General features: G+C 40.5%; 1 protein-coding gene across 1 annotated transcript in view; it reads right to left on the reverse strand.

Annotated features, from left to right (window-relative positions):
- coq8aa (coenzyme Q8A, genome duplicate a) overlaps positions 1-15,725 on the reverse strand; it is a 50,145-nt gene that overhangs the window by 7,498 nt on the left and 26,922 nt on the right. The window contains exons 6-10 of the mRNA XM_017701040.2: positions 10,498-10,623; positions 5,902-5,987; positions 5,665-5,805; positions 5,425-5,506; positions 2,200-2,293 (exon numbers count right to left, since the gene is read on the reverse strand). Of these exons, the coding sequence (XP_017556529.1) occupies positions 2,200-2,293; positions 5,425-5,506; positions 5,665-5,805; positions 5,902-5,987; positions 10,498-10,623 (529 nt within the window). The remainder of the gene's footprint in view (positions 1-2,199; positions 2,294-5,424; positions 5,507-5,664; positions 5,806-5,901; positions 5,988-10,497; positions 10,624-15,725) is intronic.

Raw genomic sequence — 15,725 nt, forward strand, 5'->3', positions numbered from 1 at the left:
GGCCATACCAAATTGCAAAACTTCACCTGCTTCAATCATTCTTTGCAGGCTAATTTTTGTTTTTGGGGTCATTTTCTTTCCGCTTCTGTTGACGCTCAGTTCATGGATGGATGCCTTTACATTATCCTGTAGAATTTCTTGATGCAATCCAGAATTCATAGCTTTGTCACATGTCAAACTGTCCTTGTCCAAAAGCAGCAAAACAGCCCCAAAACAGCATGATACTGCCATCGTCATGTTTCACAGTTAGGATGAGTTTCTTATGCTAAAATGCAGCATTTGGTTTCTACCAACCATAACATTAAATTTCTCATTTAAGCCATAAAGTTCTTCTGTCTTCTTTGTCCACATAACCTTTCAGTACTATTCTTTACACAGGCAGCAATGTTCTTCCTGGAGAGCAGTAGCTTCCTCCGTGCCATCATCCCATACACACTATTCTCGTCCAGTGTTTGTCTGATGGTGGAAACATGAACACAGTCATTAGCCAGTGTAAGAGAGGTCTGCAGATCCTTAGGTGTTATCCTGGGATTCTTTGTGATCTCCCAGATTATATGCCTGGGGATGGATGACCACTCCAGCAAAGGTAAAGGTTGAAAATAATCCATACACTATCTGTCTGACAGTGGATCGTCCAAGTCCCAACGCCTCAGAAAATTGTTCTGGAACCTCTTTCAGCCTACAAAGCACTGACAACTGTTTTTTCTGAGGTCCTCAGAAATCTCCTTTAACTGTGACATGCCCTGTGCTGACAATGTGTACAGTAAAGGCCAGAGGTTGATGGTGGTGGTCAGATCAATGTGGTTTAAGTAGGATAGGGTCAACAGTCTGCACATTTGATTGTCATGCAAATGATCAAACCTCCTGGCTTTAACTACACGCTCTACCAAAGTGATAATTCTAGGTACACATGCTTTTGCCACCCAAAATATATGTTAGATCACTTTGCTCAATATAAGAATGAAAAACTATATACAGTACTGTGCAAAAGTCTTAGGCACCCAAGACACACTTTCAAAATCTATTTATTTGTGTAGTTTGTATTTATTTGCTCAGAATTTACAGAATAATAATTAATGATACATATGTTTATTTGAATTATGAATATGACTTTATTCTAATGTATATTGTGAAAAACTCACTGTTGAGGTCAATTGTTTAAAAATTTGCTTAGATGCCTAAAACTTTCACATAGTACTGTAACCGCTTAGGTTAAGGTTATCTGACCTTGTTTAAGGGGACTTCAGGACTATTTTAAGCTCCCATCAAAATTTGAATGCAAAAAATAATATAAAAAATAACCAAGCTTTAACACCAGCTGAATTAGTCCTCCTCCCCCCCCCCCCCCCACCCCCCAAGTAATTTTGGGCTGTTTATTTGGGGGCACTGACCATGAAATTTTTACACAGTGTAAAGAACAACAGACCAATATTAACCCAAGTCATCACTCATTTAGGTTCTCTGGGCTTCAAACCTGAGGACATTAAATTCCGGCCCCGTTTTATCTTTGGCCTCCTCTGGCTCTGCCAGCTCAGGCCTCGGTCGAGCTAGAATCATGAAGCTGAAGGTGGGGTGAGGGGTCGTCTTTCATGCATGTCCTCTCTTCCCATTAGGACTTGGAAGTAACTGTATTCCATTTACTCCTTTCCTTGGATGTAAATCAAATCATTCCCTTTGTATGTCATCAAAGGCACGGGCTTGAACCAGGGGTCCGAAGAGAGGGCGGAGGGGTTGGCATTTGGTAGCCTTGTTGTCACTGCGTGGTAGTTCAAGTTTATCTATATTTACTATCTGGCAGTTAACAGGCACAGTTCCTTCACGTCAGGTCATCGAAACCCGACGCCAGACCCGAAAGCTGGGAGGCGTTATTCTTAGTCCTGAGCTATGAAGCCAGAGGGTTACCATTCCAGAAGTGCACAATCATTCGGAATACTCTACTGTTTATTTATACCATGTGCAAATGTTCCTGAGAGGACACAACGCCATGAAGCATGCCTCAGATTAACTGCGTATGACAAGGCAGTCAAGGAAAAGCCAGCTGAGTTCAGCCATATGCCAGTTAAAGAACAAAAGGAGGGCAAAAGTCAAGAGATGGCACACACTTGTCCAGAGAGGTTGAGAAATGAGGGAAATGATTCATGCCATGTGGAAACGCTAAGATTTAGCAGAGGACAAAACTTTTCCTGGTGGTAAACTTACTTGAATTTGCGGGCGCACTTGGCTTCCCTTAAGTAATCGCATTCCAGAGCCAGTTCACGCCGCATCACGTCGATCAAGTGCTCTGGAAACAGACCTGATCAGACAAACAACAACAGGCAAGTTTTAAAAGCTTAGACAGAGTTAAATGTCTGGATCAATAATATATTATCAATTAATAAGAATAACTGATGTAAATATAATAATTCAAACTGTGCGAGACGGTCTACAAATTTCCTTCATTAACATTAAACCTACAGACAGACATCACTCTCTCAAATTAGGGGCAGATCCCCATTTCAGCGTTATATGACCCAATATAAGCCTATCTGACTACATACCCCATCAGTAGGGTGTTCGATACGATACACTTACTTTCTCGTCTTCCCTACATTTTTCAATACAGCCAAAATGTGGCCGTGGCTAAAAATGTGCCTATTGTTAATACACTACTGCTGTTGATTTTCAGTTACATATAAAGTACTGTGTGAAATTTTTACCATTTTTAAAATATTTTTATTTCGCTTTGTTCAATTAAAATAGACTGGATGATATTACCTTTAACTGTTGATGTCTTGTGAATCAAAACAACAGAATGTGTTTTGTGGCACCAGTAACAATATACCAATTGTGTAAAGTGACAGGAAGAAAAGAATACCCAAATAAAATTTATAGATATAGCTTCGAAGGATGCAGTGATAATTCATTTAAATAAATAAACAAGCTAAATAAATAAATAAAATGACATAATACAGGTTTTTTTTCCCATTAACTATTAAAACCGTAATACTAAAAAATATGAATAACCTACATATTAGCTGATGGGCCATAGTGACCCATGAGCTCATCAGAGTTGTAGTTCTGGCCCTGAAACACTGATCTTGTGCTGCGAGAATGAGGCCTCCACAGAGTATCCCAAGCACAGTGACCCAGCACAATGACCCAACTCTATCTGTTCACATGCGAGCTGAACTCCCTGTGGCCCTCAAGTCTCTGATTTCAGGCCAGCTTCTTGGATCACAGATGTACATACAAGTTTCCGACTGACTCAGATCAGTCAACATCAGCAGCCGGAGACACCATGTTCTTCACCCACCAGCACAAAACGTTCTCTCTTTAGTTGCAACCTATAAATCCGTGAATAACCTCGTATTAATAAACGCGCTGACAACTGTAGATGAAGAGCGAGAGGGTACACTGGTCAGGACAACAGATGGACAGTAAACCGACACTGCATTTTAAGTTCACTGTGTATTTAAGAAAGCGCATTTGTTTACTGCACTATACTTGCACATATGATATTCTTATGACCAGAGAATAAAAGGAAGGCTTCAAAAACACCACCTTAAAATAAATAGAGATATGAGCGCACTGCGGAAACTTGTATGATGTTTTATTTTGTGATTGATAAATGGAAGGTCTGATACAGATATTTCCTCTAACCATGAATATTTTGGTCATATTAAATATGTATGTGTGTGTGTGCACACACACACAAGTGTATAATATATATTATTTACACATTATATATATATATATATATATATATTTTTTTTTTTTTTTTTTAACACACACACACACACACACACACACACACGATTTCCAAAAGTATTCGGTCGTCTGGCTTCACATGCATATGAACTTAAATTACATCCCATTCTTAATCCATAGGGTTTAATAAGATGTTGGCCCTCACTTTGCAGTTATAACAGCGTCAACTCTTCTGGGAAGGCTTTCCACAAGGGTTAGGAGTGTTTATGGGAATTTTTGACCTTTCTTCCAGAAGCGCATTTGTGAGGTCAGACACTAATGTTGGACGAGAAGACCTGGCTCATAGTGTCCAATCTAATTAATCCCAAAGGTGTTCTATTGGGTTGAGGTCAGGACTCTGTGCAGGCCAGTCAAGTTCTTCCACACCAAACTGGCTCATCCATGTCTTAATGGACCTTGCTTTGTGCACTGTGTGAGTGATGTTGGAACAGGAAGGGCCGTCCCCAAACTGTTCCCACAAAGTTGGGAGCATGAAATTGTCCAAAATCTCTTGGTGCTGAAGCATTAAGAGATCCTTTCACTGGAACTAAGGGGCTGGTCCCAACTCCTGAAAAAGCAACTCCCCACCATAATCCCCCCTCCACCAACCTTGGCACAATGCAGTCAGACAAGTACCATTTTCCTGGCAACCGCCAAACCCAGACTCATCCATTGGATTGCTAGACGGAGAAGTGTGATTGGTCACTCCAGAGAACACGTCTCCACTGCTCTAGAGTCCAGTGGCGGCGCTTTACACCACTGCATTCCGCGCTTTGCATTGCGCTTGGTGATGTAAGGCTTGGATGCAGCTGCTCGGCCATGGAAACCCATTCCATGAAGCTCTCTATGCTGTTCTTGAGCTGATCTGAAGGCCACATGAAGTCTGGAGGTCTGTAGTGATTGACTCTGCAGAAAGTTGGTGACCTCTGCGCACTATGCGCCTCAGCATCCGCTGACCCCGCCATTTTACGTGGCCGACCACTTCGTGGCTGAGTTGCTGTCGCTCCCAATCACTTCCACTTTATTATAATACCACTGACAGTTGACTGTGGAATATTTAGTAGTGAGGAAATTTTGCGACTGGACTTGTTGCACAGGTGGCATCCGATCATAGTACCATGCTGGAATTCACTGAGCTCCTGAGAGTGACCCATTCTTTCACTAATGTTTGTAGAAGCAGTCTGCAGGCCTAGGGGCTTGGTTTTCTACTCCTGTGGCCATGGAAGTGACTGGAACACCTGAATTCAATGATTTGGATGGGTGAGTGAACACTTTTGGAAATATAGTGTATGTACACACACCAATCAGGCATAACATCATGAGCACCTCCTGTTCTTCAGTGGTCAGGACCCCCATGGACCCTCACAGAGCAGGTACTATTTGGGTGGTGGATTATTCTCAGCACTGCAGTAAAACTGACATGGTGGTGGTGTGTCATTTGATAAGTATGTCTATTTCAAGATGAAAATACTGTTGAACCCAGGAACTTATAGATTTTTTTAAACACCATTCTTTCTATTCACTAAATACAAGAATAAAGGGATTTAGGGCAGAGTGATGAAATGGTGTAAAATTGTCCTTAAACACAGATCACACAGGTCAGTAAGTAGCCAAAGTAAAGGGCGCATTCTCTGGCTATAATTGCCATAATAAACCTTACAAATAGACATGTGTAAACAATAAAACAATAAATCTCACCTTCAGGCAGGGCATTGCTCATACTAAGGACAGCCATCAGGTTGTTTACATCACTGTTGATACTCTGTGCAACTCCAGGGTACTAAAACAAACAGATAACTGGTTAAGGCATGCACGTTGGCCATGGTGATGATTATGCTTCCTCTGTGTTCAGCATAATGAAGTAAATTACAGGCTTATTGATTGGTTTCAGTGCACACATTTTCAGAGGCACCTTTTCATGACATTCTTTAGCCTTACCTGTATCTTCATGGCAACTTCTCGACCATCCTTCATCCTGGCCAAATGCACCTGGCCGATGGAGGCGGCAGCAAAAGGCCTCTCCTCAAACATCTCCAGTTTGTCCCTCCAGTTGGGGCCCAGATCGTTGTTCAAAGCTTTCTGTGGATGGAGAGATGAGCATACGTGTTAGTCATCTTTTTCATGCTTAGCAGAAGGTCCAAAAGGTATATTTTATCGTGTTCAGTCAGTCTGTACCGTCATCTGTTTGATGGGCATGAAGTCGGCGCTCTGACGAACCCGCTCAAAGATCTTAGCAAGCTGAGGATTGATGAAGGCGTCGTCTGAGGAGGAAAAAGAGAAGAAGCGTCACATTCTGACAGGTACAATGGCCACAAGCAATGCTAATATCCTTTCTATACACGTTTTGTGGCATATCAAAGCTGTGTGTGCACATATACAGTACTGTGCAAAAGTCTTAGGCACCCAAGACATTTTCAAAATCTATTTATTTGTGTAGTTTGCGTTTATTTGCTGAGAAAAGTGTTAATATTTGAATAAACAAAATTTAAGCGGCTTAGAAAATGAATGGATGGATGGATGAATTAATAATGATTACATTTTACACACACACACACACACACATTATATATATATATATATATATATATATATATATACACACATACACACACACACGAAATCTGAGACTAATAACAGCCATATATAAATGTCAAATAAACAATTAAATTGTCTTTTTTCTAAGCAACAAGCAGGAAAATGTTATTTCTAACATTGTTTAACAAATGTGTCAAAAACATTTGCTTTCGGTTATGCATTTGCTTCAACTCAACCCTCCTGATTCGTATTGTTTGTTGCAATGTAAAAAAAAGACTAAACGTTAAATGTATGTAATAAACAGCAGCATATGTACGCTGTTTGATTTCCTCACTAAATCAGATTTTCTTTGTTTGGCTGTTCACAAATCTCTCTTAAATGAGACCTCTATGAGACATTAACCTGAACAGGTCACTCTTCTACACTCACCCATGTGCTACAATGCTTCATGTGGCTCATCCAGAGACAAACAAAACAATCAAAACAGAGTCAAGAGTAACAGTCACTCCTGGAGGTTTCAGTTTCATCTTCGCCAGCACCAGGACGGACAAATCGACCAGAACGCAGAGTTCGCTGTAAATAGGCTTCTGGTAAAAGAGAGGCTTGTGTCCGGTGCTGGTGGAGCCTGTGCATGTTAATGGGGCTTAATAAAGGCTGTAAGAGAGACGACAGTCAGGCCAGATTTATACTGCTAAGCAGTGAGAGTTTCGCCAAGAGCCACCAAAAGAAGAAGGGATGAGAAGGAGAGAGTGAAGGATAGTGGAAGGGGCGTGAGGAGAGATAAACAGCGCATAAACAGGAGAGATAACTCAAAACACAACCAGCTGCCAGGAGTTCAGAAGAACACTGGACTGGCAATACGCTGATCGTACATGGGTTTTAGTGTAAGGTCATGGATAAACAGGTTAAACCCAGAAGGCGTGTGGCGCTACTGAGTTTATTCTGTTTTTTCTCAGAAGTAAAATAAACATGAGCCTCATATCAAGGGACTGATATCGGTCTCCATTTGAACGGTTGGTTGAGAATTAATCTTTGCTATTAAGCACTTTGGCATGCTGCCTTTGCTTGAACCATGCAGGACAACTTCATCTCTCGCTCCTCTTTTTAACCACAGCCATAAACAGTTTGCATCAGCTTCTCCTAGCTGTTTGTTTATTAAAAGCGAACTGTGCCGACTGTGAGCGACAAGCAGCTTCACAGCACTTCAAAGTAAAAGGTCAGACGTTTCAGCATGGCAGCTGGCTTATTTTAAACTTGGCCTATGGTAGGACTGTAACGCGACCGAGAGCTGCGCAGGACAATGCCAGGAGCCAGGAGCCAGGAACCTGAACCTGACAATAGCAAGCTTTAGCAAGTCCACCACTCATTCTGTCAGGATAACCGCAACACATGATGGTGGTGAATGAAGGCTTTACAGAAAGGCACTCTTCAAAAATTACATCCATTAAGAGGAAGACGTATTTTGGTGTGGGCGAAGGAGGAGACTGTGTCTCACTGTCTGTGTTTACAGGCAAAGATTTTTGCCAATCCAGTCAAGAGTTTGGCTGCAGACATGCACCCTCAGCCAGATGCACTCTCAGCCCCAGTGACATGAGATGAAGGGATGAGAAGGAGAGGCACAGTAACTTTTGGCTGCTACTGCTTGATGACATCACTTAATATTTCGTCCACAGCACGACTGAATCTAACACGAATGAATTAACGATTCATTAACGACAGCACGATTAAGTCTAACTGAGAGTTAGATTTAATGTCTCTACCAGTTGAAAAGTCATAGAAACCATTAAATTAGTCAGTTCCTGGTGGTTTTCAGTAGTCGCCAATGGTGTTCCGTTTTCCTGATGGGTTGATATCACAGTGTAAAGAATTCTGATTGTTTAATCAGGTGTTTTGGAACTGATTCCATACACATTTGATCGTTTCCTAATGGTCTCTAACTGCAACCATTAAGCCAACTCCCATCGGGAAGCAAAACCATCAGGCTTTATTTCTGATGGCCCCGCAAACACAGTCAGGTTTTGGTGTCTGCTTGGTGCTCTCTACGTTGTCACAGCGTTGAAATGCAATTCCTCAGAAAGTTATGACGACGTTGAGGAGACAGCAAAAGTAATCCAGACCATGTTGACCATGTTGTTACAACCGTCTAGAATCTTTAATAAAAGTTCTATTTTAATCAATATTACAGTTTTTGATAACACGTTTAAAACACTGTGGCAGGTTTCATTTTGAAAGTTTAATTCAATGTTTTTAACTGCCTTAAAATGATGTCAGACTCAGGAAAATGTCCTTCACGTCCTTATTAAAGAAGGCTGAGAGGAAGACGTCGTGTCCTGAGACACATAAGCTGGACGTCCGTCCCACCGCCGTCTTTTAAAGATCAGAGCACAAACTTTGTCTCCTCTGCAGACCAGTTTCTTCTCCGCCTCCACTCTCACTGTGACGCGACGCACAAGCAGAACTTAAACTTTCTAATAGGAAATGTAATCGGATACAGACGTTTACACGTATATTATTCTTTTATTTAACAAATTAATTACAGGATAACCCATCTAGATTAATCAGATAGAAACTGTATTCCAAATGGCCTCAATCAGACGAGACTATTCAGACTGAGGTGTATATATGGAATATGGAATAAGTTGGATTATCAATGAATTACTAGGCTGCATGTAAACGTGGCTACACATGCAGGAATGTCTATTTGAAATAACCCACATTCACAAACTGAAGGCCTTGGCAAATGTGAAGTAAAATGTTGGGTCAAGTTTCATGGACTGAGGCTCTTGACCGCTGCAGCTGGCCAAGAGGGCAGCATATTTTTGCTGGCCTTACGCAGCTACAGCTTGGAGCAAAACTGTTTTACAGGCAGGATCAGAGAGACGACCAAGTAAAGTTCGGTGAAGATCAAGCAGGAAGAAGCCTGACAAAACCTGTATGCTGACTCAGAGGGGTATAAACACACAAAACAGTCCCATGTGGAAAGAATAAGAAAGCGTACTTGGCTTTGAGCTGCTTTGATGTAGTTATTGAACTGTAAGTCTAGGCTTAGTGGCCCATTTTCCAATGCCTATGCAACGAACAAAGGCAAGGCAAGCTTATTTATTAAAGATTAAGTGACCCTTATTAGTCCTACAATGGGAAATTTCACCTCTGCATTTAACCCATCCATGCAGTGAAACACCACATACACACTTGTGAGTGCGGACACACACACACACACACACACACACACACACACACACACACACACGGGAGCAGTGAGCACACTTGGCCGGAGTGGTGGGCAGCCCTATCCTATTGGGGGTTAGGTGTTTTGCTCAAGGACACCTCAGTTGGGTACTGTCGGCTCTGGGGATCGAACCGGCAACCTTCTGGTTACAGGGCCAGTTCCCTAACATCCGCTGCCCCATATTATATAGCACCTGTCAAACACTGTTGTCATTCAAAGTGCTTTACAAAAAACACCATAATTAAATCATTATTAAAACAATTTAAAAGAGAATCATTAAATTAAGAATCAAATTAGAAACTGAGTGAAATGGCTCAGCAAGAAGCTCAGAGATCCTTCCTGATTATTGTGTTTCATTCAGAAAAAGCATTCATCCGGACCTTAAAAGCCACATCACCGTTTTATTTCACGCTGTACCTTTTTTTCTCGCCATCAGATTAAAATCACTGATGCAAGTTTAAAAATCATGTTAGCAATGCAGGGCAATTAAAACACCATGTTCAGCAATTATGTTACAAACGCAAAAAAGCAGACCCCTAAAAACATTCAAATGTAACCTCACTAACAAATCAAACACTATAAAAGATAATCAGTTGTGATAAAATGCCATTTGGCCTTCAGCCTAGGACAAGGTTTAGGTTGTGCCCACTGGAAAAATACAGCCCACTTGTGTGTGGCTGGTACTCTCGACATCAGAAACAAAAATCTAGAACAAGTTCGAGTTACAAGTCTCAAACTTCATTTTAATCCATGACGTAACCAACATCCCCCGCAATCCACCCCTATCCAAACGGGAGTGTTGGTAACATCTCTCTCATTGACAATGACACAACCAGCCAGTGATACTAAGTGGGGTTGACCATTAACAGAGCACCACATAGCCACAAGAACGAGCTAAAATCACAGCTGCCATGACCACCTAAGCAGCAGACAGCAGGCCTACCGATTAAGGCCATCACAATGTCAGATGCTGTGGTGTTTCTAATGTTCAGAACATGTTTACTTACCCTGAATGCTGAGCATCTGGCCTAGTTTGAGGGCCGCACCACGCACTTTGCACAGCGTCCTAACAATGCGCTCTGCATTGGCTTCAGATAAGAAGGGGCTGGAGTCTAGGACGGCTTTCTTATCTCCTGGAAGAACAGAGGGGTTACTTCAAAACAGGGCAATGCAGTTACAAATTCGATTCAAATAAAAGTCAAAACGGAAAGAAGCAATTTGTAAACACACCTTGACCCCCATACCAATTCATTATGAACACTTAAATATTCCGAAAACATTTTAAACTTCTTACTGTACAGGCATGACAATATTAAGCCACATGATTTAGGAAAGATGGAAAGACTGCTCAAGGCAGAAAGAAGAGCCTTTGTTTGATGAATCTGGAAAAAAGCTGTTTCTTCAGCTGAGAACTGAACTGAGAACTGAATTGAATAACAGCAGTCTTTCAACATTTCTGCATAAATTAATGCGTCATAAACAAGCCATTTAGAGCGATTTGGTGCAAAATGATTCCAAACCAGCAGCCACAATATCAAGTGTAGATACACACATTTTATTTACTATCCCAAACCACCAGTGAATCTACACGTGTCTTCTGAGCTTTAATATGTAATATTAATGGTAAAAAAAGTGGTAAATCTGAAAAATAAGTTTTTCTTGGAGGCTATTTTGCTCAACAAAAACCTACACAGATACAAACAGAAATATGTGATTTGTAAATACACTTTGACCCACATACTAATTCGCTAATTCTATGAACATTGTTAGATATTCAGAAAACATTTTTAAAGAGATGATGTAATCATGCTCAGGTACACAAGGAGCATCCTGGAAAGGCCTAGTTTTCACAGACAGGCTCACCATCTAGCCACGAAATATGCAAGGATTTTACCCTCTACAGATCCAGGGAATCCAGAAAAATCTCTATGCATAAAAACCAACTAAAGCCTGTGAGCTTTGACCCTTCAGACACTTAGCATGAACAGTGGTAGGTAGCGGTAAACATGCTTCGGTCTATGGCTTGGTACCGAAATTGGACACCTAAGAGGCACCTAAAAGGATGTCAGTCAGGAGGGAAGAAGAGCGACCTTGTCGACTGATGAATCGCCCTGGTTTATGTGGGGCACACAGGACAGATCATTTGTTTTATACGTTTTTCCTCTGTGTTTTTATTTATTCAGAGAGATGAAAAAAGCATTAAATCCCAAGTTTCAGCCCCCATCCAGAGATATACCTGCCTGGTAAGCATACTGTTAGAAATGAAGGTTCTGTTCAGGTACATTTGTCGTTCATCAAAGTACAAACAGTGTAAATGTCCCCTCAAAGGTTCTACAGCAGGTTTAAGGTCTGATTGTGAACCTTAAACCAGTTTCTCCAGGTGAAAAGTTGGTATTTGTACTTTTTCATAACTGAATGCTTTAAAACAGAACAGTAGAATAAAAGCCTGGAGGCGGGGCGGGGTGTGTGGAGTCAGTACAGCTTAGAACACATCGTTTCAGTAGATTATGGTTCAGTTATGTTCCCTGACTAAAGAGATGGAGCCTTGAGGGTTCCATCCCAGTGACAGTCTAGTACCTTTATTTCTGAGAGTGCAGTAGAAAAGACAATGATAATAATAATAATAATAATAATAATAATAATAATAATAATTTCTTTTTTGTATTTTTTTTATCACAATTAGATTTAAAAAAATATCAAAAAAAGTATCATTATGGTATCAATATCAAATTGTAAGCATCAGTATCAAACATTTTCAAATGATACCCAACACTAGTCCTGTCCAAACTTTTTGGAATGTGTTGCAGGCATCATATTTGGAATGATCATCTATGCACAATGAAGTTCATAAAGTAAAGGTCTAATATTTTGTGTTTGTTGCAGAGGGGTTGGGGTTTGGGGGTGGTGATAATAATACAGTTTTCAGTTTAATGCAGGTCAAACATTTGCCAAGCATATGCATCATATTTATAGTATGTCTGGCTTTTGTTACCAGGTAAACAAACACTTTGAACCAGGGAATCCAAGGTAATCCACTATAAAAACAGACAGTTTGTGCAGCGTGTCTGGCTACTCGTGTGTGTTTCTAAAGTCTCTCATTAACCCACACATGTGGCATCTAACTCTGTGATCTCATTACAGGCCTTAGCTGACGGCCTCTTCTGCATCCAGCCAGACTCCGAGGCTAATCAGCCCTCAGATTAGTCCAGCAGACTTCACAACTTTAGACCACAGCTCACTGTGAAACTCAAATCTTCAGCATTGATTCAAAAGGAAAAGTCACAGAGTTTATGGTAAAGATCTACTGAAGGTATTACTGGCTATTCAAGTGTATTCATTTAAAAATCATTCACTGTCAATGTGGCCACACAATTCAGGAAAGATGGTGAGATTACTCAGGGCAGATAGAAGCCCATTTGTTTTATGCATCTTCTTTTACTGAGAACTGAACCGGATTATAGCACTTCAAAGAGGAATTTTTCCACCAATTTTTCAACATTTATACATAAATTAACAACAAGCGAGTAATTTAGAGCGATTTGATGTGAAATGGTTCCAAATCTGGTTTCTTTACAGTGGTGGTGACTGAAACTAGTGGTCACAATGTCACAATATATAAATACAGGCATTTTATTTACCGTCCAAAACCGCCAGCGAACCTTCTTGTCTTCTCAGCTGTAATATGTGATGTTGATAAAGGTAAAACAATAGTTAAAAGAGGTAAATATGCTTACAATCAACCTGCATGTCCCACTCTGATGTGATAATTAATTAAATAAATTAGGTGATAAATAAGGTGATAATAGTTGCCTGACAGAAATTAGTCAAAAATGAAAATATTAAACTGAACAATTGCTGATGGCGGTTTGGAGAAAAACTAGTATGATTGTATGAGTTTTATTGATAGTTCTATATTGATTATGCCTCTTCGAGTTTTATTAAATAATTTCAATGTTTGGTAGATAGTAATTATGCTAGATTTCACGACCGACTGACTTCAGTCATCCCGAAGGAAATTTAGCAGCCAGTATCAGACACACAACACAGTACAGTAATAGTAATAAGGGTGTAGACAAATAAGAATAAATATACCAGATTCTCTCTACAGGCACATATACACATAAAAATACTAAAATCTGTGATAATATCTATGATATATGATGACCTCTGAATGAATAAATATGTACAGATATGGGTAACCAATAAAGTGTCCAGTGTGGAGTGTCCAGATGTGCACTAACATATGTAGAAAATGACTATATACACCGGTAGATTAGACTGTCAACATTCTCCATTTGTCTTATGGGGATTTCAGGCTCACAATGTGGGTTTAATCCACTCCATAGACTCTATGAGCTAATAACAAATAAAAGAATTATTTTTTTTTCTCCCAGTGTTTAATCCAGATCAAACACCTCCCTTCGTGTCTTTGGTTTAAGGGGTCAAATTTCACTCCTTCACTTTTGGGATAGCAGGCATTCGTTTTTAAACTACCTCACGTAAATCAGGCTTAAACACACACATCTAAGGCGATTATCCATCTGGGTCTCAGGGGGACGCTGGAGTCTATCCCAGTGGTCATGGGGCGGAAGGCAGGATACACCATGGACACGCTGCCAGTCCATCACAGGGCAGACAGACAGACACTGTCTTTGGACTATGAGAAGAAAGCGGAGAACCTGGAGGAAACCCACACAGACACGGAGAACACGCAGACTCCACCCTGGTCGGCCGGCCGGGGAATCAAACCCAGGCCCTCCTTGCTGTGAGGAGCCGCACAGGCTTAAACAAAACATCACTTTTTCTGATTTCATTTATTTTTCATTACATCTATTTTTTCTGACTAATGGACACCATTAAGAAGACATTCTGGAGGTCTAAAGGGTTAATTAGGCAGTCCAGGACCCTGTATTTCACACCTTATCTTTAATGCTCGTTCAATATGCAACAGTTACATTCCACAGCAGGACTGTTCAGACTGTACATGTGGAATGACTATGTTTAGTCTTGTCAGACAAGCTGTATTTTGACTGAGGTATAAATTACATGGCATTTCCCTTTATTCTAAGCTTTCTGCTCTGATTACAGGTTCCAGCTCAGTGGGCCAAAAACGTCTGGGTATTCCTGTTTTACACACCGTTCTGAGAGTGTTATGAGACAGTGGCTGGGGTCTACATTAAGTCAGTCTTTGAAGACATGATGACAAGCTAATTTAGGAAAGTTGTTGAAAGGTCACTTGAAAGGGTTTGCCCCAATTCTTGTTCAACAGTTGCAGCGGTCGGGGCAGTAAGGCTCAGCAACTCACCTGTCTCTGAAAGACCTCCTGATCAGTTGATAAATGGGGCCTCTTTAACTGCTTCAGCTTCCAACATTGATTGTGGAAAGTTTCTACATTTTTATAGATAAGGTTAGTGACTTAAGAGATAGCATTGTTTTGCCACCCAGTAGTTCAATGGTTTCTCTTCCTCCTTGTAATATGGTTCTTTTTGATCAATTTGAACCAATTTCTCTGGAGGATTTACTGTCTGTTGTGCAAGGCTGGTGTCCTTCCTCTTCCCCTTTTGATGTTATACCGTCTGTTGCTCCTTGCTTATTGCGTATTACAAATGCATCTCTTAAGCTTTTTAAAAAAAGTCAGGAAAACAACATGAAGTGTGTTGTACCACTTCTTAAGAAATTAAATTTTGATTCATCAAACTAATAATTTTAGGCACATCTCTAAATTACCTTTTATTTCCAAGATTTTGGAAAAGACAGCCTCAGTTCAACTTATGCAGTTTTTTTTAAAGATAATGCCATTCTGGAAAAAATTCAATCTGGCTTTCGCCCAAAACATAGCACTGAGACAGCTCTTCTGAGAGTCTTAAATGATCTTTTAATGCATGCTGATGCTGGTGAGGTATCACTTAATTCTTTTGGATATAAGCGCAGCATTTGATACCATTGATCATGGTATTTTATTGGAAAGGTTGAGTCAATGGGCTGGAATTTCTGGGACAGCACTAAAATGGTTTTATTCTTATTTATCAAACAGGTCATTTTTGGTGTCTGTGGGTGACAGGATGTCTGCCCCTGCATCTTTCAGCAGTGGGGTGACTCAAGGGTCTATCTTGGGTCCACTTTTATTTTCTTTATATATGCTCCCTTTAGGTGATCTTATTCAAAGATTTAATGTTTCTTTTCATTTTTATGCTGATGATAACACAGATATATCTATCTGTCAAACGAAATTACA

The sequence above is a fragment of the Pygocentrus nattereri genome, chromosome 4 (assembly GCF_015220715.1).
Source record: "Pygocentrus nattereri isolate fPygNat1 chromosome 4, fPygNat1.pri, whole genome shotgun sequence".
NCBI classification, from domain to species: Eukaryota; Metazoa; Chordata; class Actinopteri; order Characiformes; family Serrasalmidae; genus Pygocentrus; species Pygocentrus nattereri.